Here is a 21219-nt window from a genome sequence, read left to right on the forward strand (position 1 = left end):
ACTAATTTTGTTTTTTTTTTTTTTTTTTGGCCAGTCCTGGGCCTTGGACTCAGGGCCTGAGCGCTGTCCCTGGCTTCTTCCCGCTCAAGGCTAGCACTCTGCCACTTGAGCCACAGCGCCACTTCTGGCCGTTTTCTGTATATGTGGTGCTGGGGAATCGAACCTAGGGCCTCGTGTATCCGAGGCAGGCACTCTTGCCACTAGGCTATATCCCCAGCCCATTAATTTTGTAATAAATAAGAATGTTGAAATTCTCTTTTGGGGAAGTAGTGCTGTGGCTCAAGTGATAGAACAGTAGTTTTGAGCTGAAGAGCTCAGAGACAGTCCCAGGCCCAGAGTTCAAGCCACAGGACTGACAAAAACGAAGTGTGTGTGTGGTGGTGGTGGTGGGGAACTAAACCAGCTTTGTGGGCTGGGAATATGGCCTAGTGGTAGAGTGCTTGCCTCGCATACATGAAGACCTTGGTTTGATTCCTCAGCACCACATCGGCACTGTGGCTCAAGTGGGGGAATGCTGGCCTTGAGCAAAAAAAGAAACCAGGGGCAGTGCTCAGGCCCTGAGTTCAAGCCCCAGGACTAGCAAAAAAAAAAAAAAAAAAGAAAGAAAAGAAAAAATACTCTTTTGCAAAAATTCATGCAGTTCACTTCCAAAGCCAAAATATGTAATATTGCTGTGAATATCAGGTAGGTAACACTGTTTATAGTTTTCTTTCTCTTAATTATACATCAGCCATTTATACTGATTGGCTTATTATAGTAAAATACCAGAGTTTTATTTTCCTTTCAGATGTAACCTTCTGTAATGGAAGATGATTGAAGACAAGGGGCCTCGTGTTGCTGACTACTTTGTTGTAGCAGGATTAACTGATGTTTCAAAGCCTCTTGAAGAAGAAATTCACTTCAATGATGCCTGTCATAAAGTAGCAAAACCAAAAGAACCTATCATTGATGTTTCAGTTATCATTAAATCTCTTGGGGAGGAAGTACCACGGGATTATACGTGTATTGATGTTACCCCAACTGGACTGTCAGCAGACCTCAATAATGGAAGTCTTGTGGGACCCCAGATTTACCTTTGCTATAGAAGAGGAAGAGATAAACCTCCACTTACAGATCTGGGGTAAGTATTTTTGTTTTGTTTTGAATATTTGTTTTTAATAAGCTTTATAGTTCAGGTAAGTATTTTTAAATGAATTGTTGGTTCAAATAGTATGCCTTTGTAGATTTTGAAGTTAACTGATTGTTCATCAATAGAAGTATGCTGGCTTTAGAAAAATAGATACATTTAGCTAGGTTTGATGGCATGCATCTGTAATCACAGAACCTGGGAGGCTGAGACAGAAGTATCATCATGCGTTTGAGGACAGCCTGGGCTACATAGCAGGACCCTTGTCTTGAAAAATAGGGGGTCAGAGGGCTGGACATGGTGATTCATACTTGCAGTCGGTACTCGGGAGGTAGAGATGGGAGCATTGAGGTGCAGGGTCAGCCTGGGCACAAGCATCAAACCCTATGTGAAAAATAAACTAGCAAAAATGTCTGGAGGTATACATTAAGGCTGTAGTCTTTGCCCTTTGTCTCCTGTTGCCCTACAAGTTCCCAATACTCTTATCTTTATAGTAGATTCAGGGAAGAGCATTTGAGAATCATTTACAGAAAAGTACCAGAAAATTAATGTATTATCCTCATCAGAAATTTAAAAATACTTCTTTTGAGACAGGGTTTTAGGGTTGCTCAGGTTTGCCTCTTGGTCTGCATTGATTCTCCTGCCTCAGCCTCTTAAGTAGCTGATATTACAGGTAGAAGCCACTATCCTTGACTTAAATTATTTTATAGTTTAAGTATTTATTTTCAGCATCTTATATTGATTAGATAGATGTGCAGCTATGTATCAAATAAGGAACTTAGGTTCTTGCTCAGGCTACTATAGTGAACATTCTGATTTTTTTAAAAGCAATTTCATGGAAAGGTAATTATAGACATACATTTTACCCATTTGAAGTATACTTAGTATATTCACAGTGTATATCACCAGGATGTATTATAGGAGTTTTTTTTTTTTTTCTTTTGGTACTCTTCCTGGGTCTTCAACTCAGGGCCTGGGTGCTGTCCTTGAGTGTTGTTGCTCAAGACTAGCTCTACCATTTGAGCCACATCTTCACTTTCAGCTTTTTGGTGCTTAATTGGAGATAGGAGTCCTGTCTGGCTGGCTTTGAATTGTGATCCTCAGATCTCAGCCTCTTAAGTAGCTAGCATTATAGGCATGAGCCACCTGCTCCCAGCCAGGACATTTTTATTAGACCAGAAAAAAAATCCTGTGCTCATTAGTAGTTGTAATTCAATCCCTTAGCTCCCTAGGTCCTAGGCACAGTTTTCCTTATGTCTCTGTAGATTTCATGTTTTAGAATATGAGTGGAGCTACCATATGAACTACATAACGTGTTTTTATGTTTGGCTCCTTTCACTTACCATGATGTTTTCAAGGTTTATTCGTGTTGTAATATGTCAGTACTTTATCCCTTATATGGGTGAATAGAATTCTGCCATATGGTTATTCTGTAATTAATTCATTTATCCTCTATGAATATTTTGGGTATTTCCACTTTGGAGCTTTCACAAACAATGCTGCTTTGAATACATGTACAGGTTTTTACATAGATGCATGTTTTCTTTTTTTTTCATGTTTTCTTTTTTTTGTGCTTATTCTTAGGTATAAATTGCTGTCATTTGTGAGTTTTTGTTTGACTTTTTGAAATGGTAGGCTGATGCTATACCACTTGAGCCACACTTCCACTTCTCATTGTGTGTGTATATGCACACACGTGTGCGTGCGCTGATCCTGGGACTTGAACTCAAGGCCTAGGTGCTGTTCTTGGGCTTTTTTGCTCAAGGCTAGTGCTCTACCAACTGAGCCAAAGCTCCACTTCAAGCTTTTGGTGATTAAAGAGTCTCTTGGACTCCCCTGTTTGGGTTGGCTTCCAACCTTGATCCTTGGATCTCAGCCTCCTGAATAGGATTACAGATGAGAGCCATTGGCCCCTAGCTACTTCTATTGTTTACTGGTTAATTGGAAGTAAGGGTCACAGATTTGTATGCTTATACTGGCTTCAAACTGTAATCTTCAGATCTCAGCCTCCTGAGTAGCTAGGATTATAGGCCTGGGCCATGTCTAGCTTGTGGGAGGGTCTTAATTTTTGCCCCGACTTGTCTGGCTTCCATTTTTCTTATTTGCACTGCCTGCCATACCTAGGATAGCAGTTGCCTACCACCAAACCCAGCCTTTTCTGCTCAGATGGGATCATATCAGCCTTTTCCTGGGGCTATAGAATTGATCACACACCCTCTTGATCTCAGTTTCTCAAGTATCTAGGATTACAGGCATCAGCAATAATATATTTTTAATAAAAAACAAGCCTGGTATTCTTTTCCTAATTCTCCTAGCTATTTAACAGCAGTTGCAATATCAAGGAAATACCATGCTTAAATAATACTAATTTATTTTGACAGAATTAACTGGTTTTTATTTAATTTTAAGTTCTTGGCATTAGTCAAGGACCAATTAGTAAAAAAAAAAAATTAAAGCTCTGCTGTTTCTGTATTTCACATAAAGTGAATAGAACTGTTTTCAGCATCACTGCTCCTTTATATGAGCTTTCATTATATAAAATCTGAAGAACTGGTCATGTTATTCTTTCTAATATAATTATATCTCTCTAATTATAATTTCCATTTTTCAACACTATTTTATTGAAATATAAGAATTGCATTTGACAACTTAATGTGACCTCAAGTGCTTATTACTTGTGGGTTGTGTTGTTCAAGTAGTAGAGCACTTGACTAGTAAGCGGGAAGCTTTGGAGTTCAATCCCAGTGCCACAGAAGAGAGAGAGAGAGAGAGAGAGAGAGAGAGAGAGAGAGAGAGAGAGAGAGAGAGAGTAGGGAGGAAGGAAGGGAAATAAGAAGGGCAGGAAGAGGGAGAAAAAGAAGGGGGGGAGAGGCCACCCTGTGAGTAATTGTTTAGTTGTTCAATTGAATTTGTTTTCTTAATGTTCTTAGCCAAAAATTAATACTCCCTATGGCAGAAAAGTTAGATACAGCTTAATTCTAATTCCTACCACCTTTGCTTATTGCAGTACTGAACTTCTGAAAGCCTTATTATTACCTAGCTATAAAATCTACCACTTTTTCCTTTTTTTTTCAAAGCATACTGTAAAAGTGAAAAGACAATCCAAAGCATGGAAGAAAATATTTTTAATTGTATAACTAATAAGGCACTCTATGTAGAATATATAAAGAATTCTTACAGCTCATCCATAAAAAAGCAACCACATATTAAAATGATAAAGGAAACCAAGAGCTAGTGGGCTCACACTGATAATCGTAACTGCATAACACAGATCTGAGAATCTCAATTCAAAACCAACCTGAGCAAACAAGGCTAAGAGATTCTTATCTCCAGTTAAGAAGCAAAAAGTGGAAGTGTGGTGGCCCTGTGTTCGAGCACAGTATTGGTGCGTGAGTGTGTGTGTGTACATGGATACAGGGCCTCATAAAGAATCTTAACACATTTCTCCAAAAACACAAAGCATAGAAAAGATGCTCAGATGAAAACAAATGAAGACCACAATGAGATACTGTTTTATACCCACTAAAGACAGCTGTAATAAAAATGCCAAAATGAAATGTTTGTAATCCCGTGTAGCTAGGATTACAGGTGTGAGCCACCAGTGCCAGGCTTCATACATACTTACTAAAATAAATTTGAGGTTTTCAACTCTTAAGGAGGCTTGTGTTATTTCTTAAAAGGAAGAGAAATATTGGGGTTATCCTCTAATACAAAAATGTGCATTTGGAACTAATAAGATATAGGCTATCATTACTACATTGCTGCATTTTAAATTGAGTTTCTGATGCCTGAGAATGTTAGTTGTCTTTCAGCTTTGTGTTTTTGTGTGTTTATTCCTTTAATTTTCTCTTTTTAGGGTTTTATATGACTGGAAAGAAAGATTAAAACAGGGCTGTGAAATTATTAAAAATACTCCTTATGGGCACCCAGCAAATATTAGCGGCAGTACCTCATCCCAAAGGATTTATATCACTTACCGAAGAGCTTCTGAAAACATGACTCAGAATACATTGGCTGTCACAGACATATGTATTATTATACCCAGTAAAGGAGAAAGCCCACCACACACATTCTGCAAAGTTGACAAGAATCTCAATAACAGCATGGTAAGTAATTCTTTTCCACTGATAAAATTAGCTACTAACAAGAAGAGCACAATTTTAAATAAATCTTTTCTTGAAAACATGTAACATAATTGCAGAATTGAAAAGTGTATTTTAAATTAAGAATTTAAGTAAAGGGGCTGGGAATATGGCCTAGTGGTAAAAGTGCTCGCCTCATATACAGGAAGCCCTGGGTTCAATTCCCCAGCACCACATATATAGAAAAGGCTAGAAGTGGCGCTGTGATTCAGGTGGCAGAGTGCTAGCCTTGAGCAAAAAGAAGCCAGGGACAGTGCTCAGGCCCTGAGTCCAAGGCCCAGGACTGGCAAAAAAAAAAAAAAAAAAAAAAAAGAATTTAAGTAAAGATTTTTTTTTTTTTTTTTTGCCATTCCTAGGGCTTGAACTCTGGGCCTTGGCCCTGTCCCTGAGCTTTGGTGCTCAAGGCTAGCACTCCACCACATGAGCTGCAGTTCCACTTCTGGCATTTTGCTGGTTAATTGGAAATAAGAGTCTTACAGAGTCTCCTGCCCAGGCTGACTTTGAACCTGGATCCTCAGGTCTCAGCTTTCTGAGTAGATAGGATTACAGGTGTGTGTCACCAGCACCTGGCTAAGCATTTTCTATCTTTTTTTTTTTGCCAGACCTGGGGCTTGAACTCAAGGTCTGAGCACTGTCTCTGGCTTTTTTTTTTTTTTCTTTTTGCTCAAGGCTAGTACTCTACTTGAGCCACAGTGCCACTTCTGGCTTTTTTTTCTATATATGTGGTGCTGAGGAATTGAGCCCAGGGCTTCATGTATACGAGGCAAGCACTCTACCACTAGGCCATATTCCCAGCCCCTAAGCATTTTTTTAAGTACACATTTTCCCCCTTATTGCAAAACAACGCATTAATCACCCCAGTTTGTCTACTAGATCCATACCTGGCTTCAGCAATGTTCCCTATCTTTTTGTGAATCATTAGTTTTTCTTTCTCTGTTGAGTTGTTTCTTTTAGCATGCAAAAAGCATGTTGCTTTCTGTGAATAAACGAAAAATTGAGATGGGAAAAAGCTCAGCAAATAAGAAATGCTATAAAATCTTGGTTTTATGTGTATGTGTGTATTGTAGGTTATGACTATGTGTGTGTTTATGTTTGCATATTACTACCCTGGTATCAAAATTGACTTTAAAATAAATGCGCACTCATGAGGTTTTTTTTGTAAAGCATGTGTATGATATCCCATCTTTAGCTTTTTGGCCCGTATTCCCCTTATTCTATTGCCCTTTTTCATTGTTCTTTACAATAAAACTTGTGAAGTATTAAGTGTATTATTCTTTACTCTTGTCTCTTTCACCCCACCAAGATTTCTTTCTGTTATTGAATCCAGTAATCAGTTCTCAGTATTTCATGTCTGACATCTATGATCTTTTTTTTTTTCTTCTAGAAATAAGCAGGGAGAGAGGATGTGTTTTCTTCTTATGTACTTGCTTCTTTATCCTCCTACTGCAGCAGTCATCTTCTTTCTGCCTCTGTTGCTATCTTCCCATCTCCCAAACTCCTGTAGAGTGCCCCAGGGTTTAGTTCTGAGTCCATTTGTCTTCACTCCTTGTATGATCTAATTATTTAAATATAGGCTATGTGTGTATACTTCTAAATTTGTATCTCACTGGACCTCTCCAATTTATCATCTCTTGGTTATCTTTTCTAATATAGCACCTCCAGGCCTCAACCCGTTAATACCTCCAGCTCCATCAAAGTTTTGTTTTTTTAAATTGAGAACTGTATTAAATGTATGTTCTAAGTATGAGAGAAATCAAATAAGGAATTGATTCATACTTAAATACCTGAATTCTTATACAATTTTTTTTTTTTTTTTGGTATTGGTCGTGGGGCTTGAACTTAGGGTCTGGGCGCTGTCCCTGAGCTTTTTCACTCAAGACTAGTGTTGTACTACTTTGAACCACTGTGCCACTTCCAGCTTTCTGGTAGCAAGTTGGAGATAAGAGTCTCATGGACTTTCCTTCCCCTGGGCTGTCTTTGAACCTTGGTCCTCATATCTGAGCCTCTTAAGTAGCTAGGATTACAGTTATGAGCCACCAACTCACAGCTCTTACACAAATTTTCTTATGCAACTTCTCTGTATGCTCAGTAAAACTGATTTTTACCCAAAGCCTATCTCAGTCTTTACATGACTATTTGTCACCTGGTTTTTCCCAGGAATGTAATATGCTACTTACTTTTAGTAAGTACGCTCCTCAATTAATTATTTAATCAGAGTCTCACAGATTTTTTTTGCCTGTGCTGGCTTGATTCTCAGATCTTGGCCTCCTAAGCAGCTAGTATTTATAGCTATGAGGCACTAGCCCCCAAATCTTTTTTTTTTTTTTTCTTATGGTACACGGGTTTGATTTCAGGGCTTTGTACTTACTAGGTGCTCTACCCATTTATTCACACTCTTCATTTAGTGTTCATAAGAATTCAGTGAGAAGCCAAAGAGCAAAATAGGCTTCTGAATATTCAGCATAAAATTTCTAAACTAAAAGCCTCTCTCTCTTTTAAATTTAGTGGGGATCCGCAGTGTATTTATGTTACAAAAAATCCGTGGCAAAGACTAACACTATATCTTACAAAGCTGGTAAGTATAATTTAAGGGGGAATACTTTATATGTAAATACAGTTTGGGGCCCTGTAAGTTTGAAAAAGAAATAACACCTGTCTATGATCAGGACTACACACTATGTCTTTTTTCTTCTTAGTTTTGTCTTCATGCGTTTTTGAAGAGTAACTTGAAAAATGAAAGAGTAATCTTTTAAAGACTTAAGTTCAAATAATAATTAATAAGTAAATGCCAAATTAATGTAGTTTTTTTTGGCCAGTCCTGGGCCTTGAGTCAGGGCCTGAGCACTGTCCCTGGCTTCTTCCCGCTCAAGGGTAGCACTCTGCCACTTGAGCCACAGCGCCGCTTCTGGCCGTTTTCCGTATATGTGATGCTGGGGAATCAAACCTAGGGCCTCGTGTATCCGAGGCAGGCACTCTTGCCACTAGGCTATATCCCCAGCCCAAATTAATGTAGTTTTTTAAAAAGTATTAAGTTAACATTTATACAGGGGGAGACTTCATTGTTATATTTCCAAACATGTTTACAATGTATTCCAATCAATCTTACCTCCTCTACATTCTCCCTGCCACCTTCCATGCTTTCCCAAAATAATCCTAGCAGGTTTCATATTCTATTTTTATAGTTGCAAGGTAACTTAGGAATTTTTTTTCTGAGATAAGAGTCTCACTATGTAGCTCAGGCTGGCCTCAAATTCTACTCCCCTGCCTAAGCCTCCAGGTGTTGGGATTACAGATAAGTGCCACCAGAGTCAGATTAACCTTTTAAATCAGTAGAAAATATGGAAAATATATTTATTTTACTTTAATATTCTTAAACATTTGCATTGAATTTAGTCATGTTTAGTTATAAAAATATTATAAATTAATTTGTAATTTTATCATATGTAATTAAAATGTTTAATTTCCAGAGGTATCAAAATATCAAACATATTGGTCTTATTTATAAGATAGAAGACTCGTCCTTCTAAAACTTACACTTGTAAAATTAGAGTTCTAGCTGGACATGGTAACAAATGCCTGTAGTCCTAGCAGATGGGAAGTAGAGGCAGGTAGATTTTTGTTTGTTTGTTTTTTTGTTTTTGTTGCCAGTCCTGGGGCGTGGACTCAGGGCCTGAACACTGTCCCTGGCTTCTTTTTGCTCAAGACTAGTACTCTACCTCTTGAGCCACAGCACCACTTCTGGCTTTTTTCTATATATGTGGAGCTGAGGAATCGAACCCAGGGCTTCATGTATATGAGGCAAGCACTTTACCACTAGGCCACATTCCCAGTCCCGAGGCAGGAAGATTTTGAGCCAGCCTGGTACATAAGAGTTTAAGATCAGCCTGGCTACAGAGCAGAACCTTATCTCAGTCAGTTGCTCAATGAATCAATAAAATTAGAGTTCTAGACTTAACTTTCTCTTCTCGCTTTGATTGTCCAGGGCCCACTATTCATCACTTATTTCTCTACTTTATTATTGCATCATGACCTGAGAGAGTAGTAGTACACAGTTAAATATATCCTTGAGGGACCTGTGAGCTGCCTAGCATTTAATTAGAGCATTTTAGAACTTCCTTGAATCTTAGTTTATCTTTTTTTTTTTTTTTTTTAAGGTTGTGGGGCTTGAACTCAGGGTCTGTCTCTGAGCTCAAGGCTAATGCTCTACCATGTTGAACCACACAGTTCCACTTTAGGTTCTCTGGTGGTTAAATGGAGATGAGTCTCATGGACTTTCTTGCCTGGGCTGGCTTTGAACTGCAATCCTTGAATCTCCCTTTATTAGCTAGGATTATAGGCGTGAGCCACTGGTGCCTAGCTTAGTTTATTTTTCTGTATAGATGAGAAAATCTGAGTCATATTGGTACGAAATCATAGAGGTATTATTTGTAGAAACAACTGCTCTGATTCCCAGTTTATTTTTTATTTTTGTAGTATCTCTAATGATGGTTTAACTTGACTTTAAGGGCTTCAAGATCAGGGAAACTATTTGTTTTTAGTCCCACAAGATGTAGTACAGAGCTTTGTGCCCGGACCATTTTCTAAGAGTAGTCTAGCAAACATGAAATCATAGACCACTTGAAACTCTTATCTTCTTATAATCTGGGGTTATTTTTTAATCTGAACCTGAGTTGATATGATTGCTATTCTTATGGGTAATTTTCTTGTTTTTATGCTAGAATTTACATGTATACAACCTGGGATTATGTATTTTAATCTTCAAAAAGCCTATTGAGGGGTGGGCACCAGTAGCTCATGCTTGTAATCCTAGCTATTCAGGAAGGCTGAGATCAAAAGATCGTGGTTCAACGCCAGCCATGGCAGGAAAGTCCATGAGACTCTATCTCAAATTAACCACCATAATGCCAGAAATTGAGCTGTTGTTCTAGTGATGGATTGCTAGCCTTAAGCAAAGAAGCTCAGGGACAGTGCTCAGGCTCTGAGTTCAAGCCCCAAGACCAGCACAAAACAACAGTGACAACAACAAAAAAACACAAGGGACAGTTACTAAGAGCCAGTGATGTATGTAAATAAACATTGAAATTTTCAGAAGGTATATTTTGAGGCTGACCATAGACTGAATTTTCAGCAATGTGTTTGTTTCTCTAGGACGTTCTTTCCTTGTTAGCTATAATTTAGCCTTGGATAGATGTGATAACTATGCAGTTAGTATAAATGCTAATGGTTATAATATTTGGATTAAAGTCTATATGTAAAGCACTCAAGATTTATTTAGTGAGCATACACACAATGTTTTGGTCATCCAAATTTGTGAAATAATAAACATTATCATTCAAATTACAAATATCTAAAGTCAAGAGATGCTGATTTACTATTTGTTATTGTTTTCATAGGTCTAATTTGTAGGTATCCTCAAGAAGATTATGAATCATTCTCACTACCAGAATCTGTTCCCTTGTTTTGTTTACCAATGGGTGCAACTATTGAATGTTGGCCACCAAATAGCAAATACCCTCTCCCTGTATTTTCTACATTTGTGTTAACTGGAGCCTCAGCTGAAAAGGTATATTTTTAACAAATGATATCTACAAATTTCTTGTACATTTTTCATGTTTTACATAGCATAAGGTACAATAATATATATATACTTACATATGCATATAAATATTAATGAATTGTTTATACATGTCTTTTCCACTTGGTTAAAGTCAGTATATCCAGAAACAGTGTCTCATTCTCCAAAGTGTTTTTCTGGTGAATATCATCAAAGGGTTTTGTTTTTTTTTTAATCATCAAATGATGATCCTCATTTGTTTCTTTTTTTTTTTTTTTTTTTTTTTTTGCCAGTCCTGGGCCTTGGACTCAGGGCCTGAGCACTGTCCCTGGCTTCTTCCCGCTCAAGGCTAGCACTCTGCCACTTGAGCCACAGCGCCGCTTCTGGCCGTTTTTTCTGTATATGTGGTGCTGGGGAATCGAACCTAGGGCCTTGTGTATCCGAGGCAGGCACTCTTGCCACTAGGCTATATCCCCAGCCCTCATTTGTTTCTTTTTCCATGATAATACTTGAAAGGCCAGGCATTGGTGGCTCACTTATAATCCTAGCTGCTCAGGATACTGAGGTCGAAGGATCCAGGTTCAAAGCCAGCCCAGGCAGAATGGTCTATGATATCCTTATCTCTAGTTAACCACTAAAAAGATGGGAAGTGAAGGTTTGGCTTAAGTGATAGAGTGCTAGCTCTGGATGAAAAACTGAGGCTATCCTCAGGGATATAAGGAAATTGAGATCTAGAAAAAAAAATCAATGAATTGACAAAAAAATTGTAATTCCTTATCTAAAATTCTGTCTCCTTTCCTATTCATAATTTTCAATTATTTTATTAGAATATTAATACAAGTTGCTGTCACTAATTTGAAAATGTGACTAAAATATCTTTTTCTTCAGTAAGAGGACACGAGAATATTACTATGTAGTTCCTTTGTTTTCTTTTTGGTTTTTTTTTTTTATTGCAGTTGGTTTTGTTTGTTTGTTTTTAAATAGGGTCTCACTATATAGCCCTGGCTGCCCTGGAGCTTACTAGACAATCCAAGCTGGCTTTAAATTTGAGATTCTCTTTCCCCAGGTTCTTGGCTGGTGAGATTGCAGGTACGGATTACCACACCAACACTTCTTTAATATATCAGGAAAGCACTAATAATGTCCGTTCACCATGGTGTTCCAAGTCCCTGGCACCTCGCCTGCCTCATAGGAAGCATTCATTAAGTATTTAACTAATGGTATGATTTGCATGAATGGTAACAAGTATATTTTACTTTTTTTGTAGGTCTATGGTGCTGCTATTCAGTTTTATGAACCATACTCAGAGGAGAATCTCACAGAAAAACAGAGACTCCTTTTGGGATTATCTCCATTGGCAGATGGGAAGTCTGATCATTCCAAAACAATTCACACTAACAAATGCATCTGTCTTCTTTCTCACTGGCCTTTTTTTGATGCATTCAGGAAGTTTCTCACTTTTTTGTACCGTTATTCCATCTCTGGGCCTCATGTCCTTCCAATTGAGAAGTAAGTTAGAAGTTTCTTGGTTCAAAATTAGCTTGATCTTTGCATTACAATGTATGTTTGCACTTGCAAATTGAGTACATTTAATATGAAAACTGGATTTCTGGAGAGTTATTTAAAAGAAAATAATTTGGACATTCATTCAGGTCATATTTTGCCACTATACTGTTGAAGTCTTATGTTTTAAATAATTTTATCTCTAATAGTAAAATGAATATTTTGATATAATTTAAAATGGATTACTTGAATGTTTTGAGAGTTCTTTATTTTTTTTTGGTCGGTTGTGGGGCTTGAACTCTGGGCCTGGGTGCTGTCCCTGAGCTCTTCAGCTCACAGCTAGGGCTCTACCACTTGAGCCACAGTGCCACTTCTGGCTTTCTGGTGGTTAGTTGACAGTAAGAATCTCCCACAAACGGTCCTGCCCAGGCTGGCTTTGAACTGTGATCCTCAGATCTCAGCCTCCTGACTAGCTAGGATTATAGGTATGAACTTTTTGAGATAGAGTCTCACTTGTTGAATGAACATCCAACTAGGCTTGATCTGTGTTAGGCTTCCCATGTAACTAGGATAATAAGCATGTGCCATTATGTTCAGCTCTTTTGTTGTAAAAGGGATGTTGCTAACTTTTCTTTGGAGGCTGGTCTCAAGCCTCCCACTTTTAGCCTCTCAAGTAGTTATGATTATAGGCATGAGCCACTGGTGCTTGACTAATATGATTAATATTTATTGCTTTAAAGACATTCTTTTTTTTTTTTGGCCAGTCCTGGGCCTTGGACTCAGGGCCTGAGCACTGTCCCTGGCTTCTTCCCGCTCAAGGCTAGCTCTCTGCCACTTGAGCCACAGCGCCGCTTCTGGCCGTTTTCTGTATATGTGGTGCTGGGGAATCGAACCTAGGGCCTCGTGTATCCGAGGCAGGCACTCTTGCCACTAGGCTATATCCCCAGCCCTTTAAAGACATTCTTAAGTGAAATGGCATTTCTTTTACTGCAAGGGTATAGTTGTAAAGAGTGTAGCTACTAGTATGCTCTGGTGTCACTGCCTTGATTCCCAATAAGGTGCCAGCAATTTCATTCACAATGATTTTTTTTTTTTTTTTTTGGCCTGTCCTGGGCTTGGACTCCGGGCCTGAGCACTGTCCCTGGCTTCTTTTTTGCTCAAGGCTAGCACTCTGCCACTTGAGCCACAGCGCCCCTTCTGGCCATTTTCTGTATATGTGGTGCTGGGGAATCGAACCCAGGGCCTCATGTATACGAGGCAAGCACTCTAGCCACTAGGCCATATCCCCAGCCCCTCACAATGATTTTTGTACCATCCATACCATTGTCAACATAATGAAAAAGGAAAATAATGTCTTAGTGTTATTACAAAAATAGTTTTGGCCTTGCAGATCATACCTGAATAGGTCTAGGAGATCTTTAGGGGTTCATGATCATATTTTTATTTCTAGTATAGATAATTCAAGGAGATGTGCATCTTTTTTTTTAACCAGTCCTGGGGCTCTGAGCACTGTCCCTTCGCTTCTTTTGCTCAAGGCTATAGCACTCTATCACTTCAGCCACAGTACCACTCCTGGCTTTTTATGTGTACATAGTACTAAGGAACCAACCCAGGGCTTCATGCATGCTAGGCAAGCACTCTACCACTAAGCCACATTCCCAGCCCTGAGATGTGCATTTTGAGGTACTCATTTTCTTATCTTTAAAAATAAAACAACAAAAAACAGATTGTTGAGTACATTAATGGTAGAGATTGATAGCTTATGCCTTATTTACATTCCCTGTTGTATCTGTCTGTATTTTTTCCACAGTAAATAGTTGAGCTATGCAAGTAAAAGTAAGGATTTTCTCCGCCACTTTTTTCTATCTAGTTGAAATTATCTCACTTCTTGAAAATAAGACAATTTTTAAATAATATTAAAAGAAAAAATACAAAGAGGGCATCTTATTCCTTTCAAAAGTGTTTTTTAAACTACAATCTCCTTTTTTTTCTTCTATAGTGTTTGTTTTAGTATTTATTTTTACTGTGTAATTATACCACAAGATTTTAGTTCCAGAAGTCATGTTATAAATACAGTGCATCTTGCTCAGTGTCACCTCTTCTTCTTCTAGTGTGTTGTAAATAAAACTCATTTGCTATAGATTTTTATCCATTTTATTATTTTTCCATAATCAGTAATAAAATTTTAAACTAATTGCTAGTAGGAAGTTAATTGTTTATTATGTTTTGTTGAGAGTTGGAATCTCACTAATTTGCCTAGTAAGTCTCAAACTCCTGGGTACAGGTGGTTCTCCTACCTCAGCTTCCCAAGTATCAGGGACCACAAGTATATACTGTTTTATCCAGGTAATAAAAAATATAGTACAGTGGGCTGGGGATATGGCCTAGTGGCAAGAGTGCTTGCCTCGCATACATGAAGTCATAGGTTTGATTCCTCAGTACCACATACACAGAAAAAGCCAGAAGTGGGTGCTGTGGCTGAAGTTGGCAGTGTGCTAGCCTTGAGCAAAAGGAAGCCAGGGGCAGTGCTCAGGCCCTGAGTTCAAGCCCCAAGACTGGGGGGGGGGGATATATATATATATAGTACAAATGTAAGAGTAAGTTTATTTGATAGTGTCCACATCACTGATAAGTTATCTATTATCTGATAAGCGAGAGACAGAAGTTAAAATGGCTTGTGAGTCATTAATAATACAAACATCGTTGAATATGAACAGCTATTCATATGAAAAATTATTGAATTTAGTAGATAGTGGGATAATGAGTTTTGATTGTTCATTTATTTTCATAGTGGTAGGGATTTTTGAATTACAGTTACACAGGACTTTTAACTCTACTTGAACTTTGATGTTATGTTAGCCATACAGTATTCACTTTGGAATCAATTGGATTTTGTGTTTTCTTTTAGGCATATTTCTCACTTTATGCATAAAGTTCCTTTTCCATCTCCTCAGAGACCAAGGATTTTAGTTCAGGTAAGGCTTTCTTAAGTATGAGGGCGATATGAATTATTAATGTCTGTCAAAATATAAGAACAACAATATTAAGTGGGGAAGAAATAGAATGATTATATAGAGAATAAGATGCTATTTCATGTTGGTCTCTTAATGTTTTATTAACTTGCTTGTAGAAAATGCTGTTTTCCTTTAGAGAAAGGGTTCAAAATAAAAAGTAGCCAGCTGCTAGTGGCGTGTCTATAGTCCTAACTACTCAGGAGGCTAATATCTGAGGATCATAGTTCAAAGTCAGCCTGGGCAAGAAAGTCTGTGAGACTTTTATCTCTAATAAGCTACTAAAAATGTTGGAAGTTGAGCTGTGACTCAAGCAGGTTGTAGAGCACCAGCTTTAAGCAAAAGAAGCTCAAGGACCTCACCCAGGTCCTGAATTCAAGCCCCAGGACCAGCACACACACAAACATGAAATAGACAAGAATGGACATTTTCAACACAGAAAGGATCATGCCTGTATTGGCTATAGTGGTACATACCTGTAATTCTAACACTTGAAAGGCTTGGCAAAGATGGGACACGCAAGACCAGACTGGGATACATAGTGAAACCTTGTCTCAAGAAGGAAGAGAGAGGGCTGGGGATATAGCCTAGTGGCAAGAGTGCCTGCCTCGGATACACGAGGCCCTAGGATCGATTCCCCAGCACCACATATACAGAAAACGGCCAGAAGCGGCGCTGTGGCTCAAGTGGCAGAGTGCTAGCCTTGAACAGGAAGAAGCCAGGGACAGTGCTCAGGCCCTGAGTCCAAGGCCCAGGACTGGCCAAAAAAAAAAAAAAATCAAAAAAAAAAAAAGAAGGAAGAGAGACAGGGTTGGATGCATGGCTCCGTTGGTAGAGCACTAGCCAGTGAGTGAGTCAGATACTTAGTTCAAGTCCTGGTTTCAGACCACCTCCCCCCCCCCCCACCAAAAAAAGAAGAAAAGATAGAAAGGAATGAGAAAGAGAAAAGAAAGAGAGGAAAAAACAGAACTCCTCCTCCCTAAAAAATTGTACTAGATATTTGAAAGTTTGTACTTTTGGTAATCATTTATTACTAAATGTATTAAATGGATTTAAGGAAAAGTTAATACGTATATTACAGAAAGGAAGGAATATGTCCACATCATTGATGTGATGGGAAGTTTAAAATGAATATAAATTATTTCCCCACCTCTTTCCTAGTCAATGCATCTTTCCTCTTTTGTTGATAGTGCAAACTGTTTGCTTATTGAGTAATTTATGAAGGGAATTATATGAAGGAAATACTTCCTTGCATTATCACTGTATGTGCTTTACTTTGTTCAAAACCCTTTAACGTGGCGTCCTTAATGTTAAATATCACTTTATAATCAGTATTCACAAATTTGTGGAAGTCTGCAAACATTTGGAAATGTAGTTGAAATTACTGCATTGTATTGATACAGATAAAGAGTCTAGAAAATACTCTTTCTATGACCTTTGCATATTCCACATGTTATTGCTGTCTTAGCTTTTAGTATTTAATGCTAGAATATATACATGTTTGAATATACACAGAGCATTTGTTTTATAACAGAAGCTGCCAGACTTTTCCTGTGATGGATCTTACACTAAATGTTTGAGGCTTTGCAGGCCACCCAGGTGCTGTTGCAACTGCTAAGCTCTGCTATTACAGCACAAAGTCAACTACATAGTATGTAGGGAATGACATAGCTGTCTTCTAGTAAGAATTGTTTACCAAAACAGTCAGCCTATGGATTTATGCTGTAAGTCAGAAATTGACTGCCCCTTATTTTTGTTATTAAATTAATCATTTAGTCTTTGATTGAAAATTTGTTTAAATGGCTTTAAGGTAAAGTTAAAGACAGAAGAAAAGATATAAGATTCAGAGTAAAAAGCTGCTAGAAGGAATCACAGGTGAGAACATACTTTTCAGAAATTTAGTGATATTCTTACTCTGGTGACCTGGGAATCCATTAGTCTATAGTTTTGCAAGAAACTGCTGTTTTCAAGTTAATCTTTATTGTTTTAAGTGTTTTATTTTGAATCTTCTTCCAGCTATCACCACATGATAATTTGATTCTCAGCCAGCCAGTTTCTTCACCTCTTCCATTAAGGCAAGTAAAATTTCATTTCAGTTTATTTTCTAAATCTGATGTGAGCTAAACTTACATATATACATGTGTGTACGTACACACACACACACACACACACACACACACACACACACACATTCTTTCAGAGCCAAAATCTCAAACACTGATGGAAGTAATTCTCACTTAACAGCCTCTCAGCTACTTTCCTTTTGAAGAAAAAGGAAAAGCTTTTATCATACTGTTTGAGATCTTGTCTTTTTTCATGTCAAGAAGTACTTACTATTAAATAAATTAGAATCTATACATAGATTATGAAAATAACTATTTTCAGCTGTAATTGTCTTCTAAAGAACATTCAGATGCAGTTTTAAATTCGACCTCAAATTTAAAAGTTTTAATTGTTAAACGATTGTGTTTCATAATTTTAAATGTTCAGAGAAATTATGAAATACATTTTTCCTACAGTGTCACTTCTTGAAATTTAATTAGATGTGTATTTTTTTCTGTCAGAAATAGTTACAGTTGTAATTATGCTATTACATAGCCCGTCCCTAAGGGAGACCAGCTGCCATCTTTGACATTAATTTTGCAAGAATTGCAAATTATTTCATCACTAGGTCTTAGCCAAGAGTGACCAATGTTTTCTTAACCTTTGTTTGAGCTGAAAATGAACTAGAAACACTGATTGTAAATATGATTCTAAGTTATCCATAAAACTTAATTTGGGTACTTTATTGAGGTAAAATTCACAGCTACAAAATTCACCCACATTACAATTTGATGATTATATTTAGAGTTTTGCAGCTATCACTATAATAAATTTTGGACTATTTTCATTACTCTAAAAAGTGACCCTATGCCTTTAACATTTAGCAGTTAACCTCCTTCATTTCACCACTTCATTTCACCCTCTGTCCTTATACACACACATACGCACATACCCCATCTGACCCTAGGCAACCAGTAACCTACTTTATTACTCTATAGATTTGCCTATTCTGGACATTTCAAACCAATGAAAATGTACTAATGCATGGCCTTTTTATTTCTGGCTTCTTTAATTAGCATGTTTCTAAGGTTTCATCTGTGCTGGAACATGTACTATTACTTTATCCCTTTTGTTGCCAAATAATGTTTCATTGTATGGCTACATCATGTTTTATTTAGCTATTAATCATTTGCAAAGTTTCCACATTTTGTGTGTTGTGAATAAAATTGCTATGAACATACATAAAAGTTCCTTGTGGACATATGCTTTTGTTACTCAAAAATTTTTATTATTTGTTTTCCTTTAGCATAAAAAGAACTAACCCAGTGAAAATAGTCATTTAGCATTATAGAGGCAAAATGCTGTTTGGCTTGCTGGATCATTTGCCTTGCCAATCCAGTATTTTGGTACCATATAGATCATCTAATTGTTTTGATTATTAGTTTGTTTTGTATTTTTCTCTTTACTTTGTAAGTGTTGATTTGTTATTGCTACTATTACAACACTCAGAGAACAGAAAGATAATAGTGAAATAATAGAAAGGTAATATTAAGAACTACCTAATCATAAATCCAAATTTTAATATGTATATTTCTCTTAAAGAAAATTGGCCTATATGTCACAGTTTTTCTGATAATTACCATGGAAGGTATACCATGTTCAAAAATCTTCCATTGGGGCTTACTGGGAAGCAAACTGGAGCCTGGTTGCTTTTAAGAAGCTTAAAGATGGATAGAGTTTTGGTCTAGGTGACCATGCTGAGATGTGGTTCACGATTCTCTCCGAATTGTTCAACCCTGAAGTGGCCACTGCATACGTGTGCATCTTTACTGACAAGGGCAAGAAGAAAAGATTGCCCATCCATTTTCTGTATGGGGGAGTTTGATGGAAAGAGATAGAGACATCTCTAGAGTCATTTGTCACTATGTGTCTAAGCACCTGGAGAATATTGATTAAGGAAGCATTTTCCTCAGAGATGAAAAAGTGACTCAGCCATCTAGTCCTGTTAGAAGGTTATGCAATTTATCATGCAGCATGCAGTTATTATGCAATGCTTAATAAAAATAAATTGAAAAACAACTTCTATTAAAGAATTTGTTTTCAACCAAAGCACCTCTTTTAATTAAATTCTTTGGACATTTTCTGTAAGATAGGTCTTTTTTTGTGAAACTGCACAGATAAGTGTGATGACGAATGAATGTGTATAATCCCAGTACTCTGGAGGCTGAGGCAGGAGGATCACGAGTTCAGGGCAAGCCTGGACTACATATTAATGTCCTATCTCAAAAACAGCAATAAACAAAGGGGAAAAAAGGAAGCACATGACTTTTCACTTTCCATATTGAACTTAGTGGAAGAAAGAATGATTTGAAACTTCATAAACTGCACTGTTTTCATAATGTATGATGTTTTGTTTCCCTAAGATCAACAATTATGTTTTAATTAAATAGATAATATAAATCAGAGTCTAATAATAAATTTCTCCTTATCCCCCTTATCTGAGATAATAGGCGATGTTGGAATTTTGTTTTTGCAGTAGTAGGGATTAAACTCCAGGCCTTGCACCTTCTTTCACTGAGCTACATCCCCAGAACAATGAAGGTATCTTGAGCTTTATTTTTTTAATTATATATCTTTGTTTGAATTGACAGTGGTGGCAAGTTTTCAACACTACTTCAGAATCTAGGCCCTGAAAATGCGGTGACACTACTAGTCTTTGCAGTAACGGAACATAAAATTCTCATCCATTCCTTACGGCCTTCTGTGCTTACTAGTGTGACAGAAGCCTTAGTGTCTGTGAGTATCTCTGTTTATTGTTGACAATCAGTTTAAACTCAATTTATTCATATAAATTAAAGCTATTTTAATATTTAGCTAAGCTTCACAAAGTAATGGGTTTGTGTGTTGTTGAGGCAGTTTTAATGTCCTCATTCTTAACTCTAGTTACCACTATTTAATTCATTGGAATTGAGATAATATGTTTAAAATATATTATTTGTGTCCTGAAAACATATGCTTCAGTGTCAAAAAGGTTTTTAATATTCTTTTCCCCTTTGTTTATCCAAGATGATTTTCCCTTTCCACTGGCCATGCCCGTATGTTCCTCTCTGCCCACTGGCCCTGGCAGACGTCTTAAGTGCACCCTGTCCATTCATAGTAGGGATTGATTCCAGATACTTTGATCTCTATGATCCTCCACCAGATGTCAGCTGTGTTGACCTTGATACCAACACCATTTCTCAGTAAGTACATTTTAGTGACTCTGCAGCCAAGTTACAACTTTATAGGATTAGGGTATGTATGAGCGTATGTATTTGAGGATTGTGAAGTACGATTCTTTGAGCTGTATCTGAGGTCTTACAATCTTGGAGTCAGCTCTTCAGTGCTTCAGAGTATATATAGGGCATTAAAGAAGGTCTTATTGGAAAGAAAATATACCTCGAATCCTCAGGCTTTAGGTCTTTTAGAAACATAATCCGATGCTTACCTAGAAATCTTGCAGGAGGGAATTTGAGGTAGAAATAGAAAAAGGTTATCTCCCTTTGACCAGATGAATGTGGGTGAAATTACTGTTTGATTTAAAACATTATTTCTTGAGCAATACTTCACTTCTATTTCTAGTCCTGTTTAATTCTGTCCAAATATTAACATGTTAGAATTTTTTTTTTTTTTTTTGGCCAGTCCTGGGCCTTGGACTCAGGGCCTGAGCACTGTCCCTGGCTTCTTCTTGCTCAAGGCTAGCACTCTGCCACTTGAGCCACAGCGCCGCTTCTGGCCGTTTTCTGTATATGTGGTGCTGGGGAATCGAACCTAGGGCCTCGTGTATCCGAGGCAGGCACT

General features: G+C 37.5%; 1 protein-coding gene across 8 annotated transcripts in view; it reads left to right on the forward strand.

Moving 5' to 3' along the window:
• The window catches only part of Dennd4a (DENN domain containing 4A), a 71174-nt gene that overhangs the window by 6986 nt on the left and 42969 nt on the right, over positions 1-21219 (forward strand). For 6 of the 8 annotated variants that reach the window (XM_048333172.1, XM_048333171.1, XM_048333176.1 and 3 more), the window contains 9 exons: positions 788-1120; positions 4983-5232; positions 7774-7843; positions 10662-10831; positions 12090-12331; positions 15234-15300; positions 17353-17411; positions 20031-20175; positions 20446-20621. In XM_048333172.1, the coding sequence (XP_048189129.1) occupies positions 810-1120; positions 4983-5232; positions 7774-7843; positions 10662-10831; positions 12090-12331; positions 15234-15300; positions 17353-17411; positions 20031-20175; positions 20446-20621 (1490 nt within the window). In that variant the 5' untranslated portion in view covers positions 788-809. Of the gene's footprint in view, positions 1-784; positions 1121-4982; positions 5233-7773; positions 7844-10661; positions 10832-12089; positions 12332-15233; positions 15301-17352; positions 17412-20030; positions 20176-20445; positions 20622-21219 lie in introns of all 8 variants that reach the window. The other 2 variants (XM_048333178.1, XM_048333173.1) reach the window with 2 other exon arrangements.

This window comes from Perognathus longimembris, chromosome 23 (assembly GCF_023159225.1).
Source record: "Perognathus longimembris pacificus isolate PPM17 chromosome 23, ASM2315922v1, whole genome shotgun sequence".
In the NCBI taxonomy this organism is placed as follows: Eukaryota; Metazoa; Chordata; class Mammalia; order Rodentia; family Heteromyidae; genus Perognathus; species Perognathus longimembris.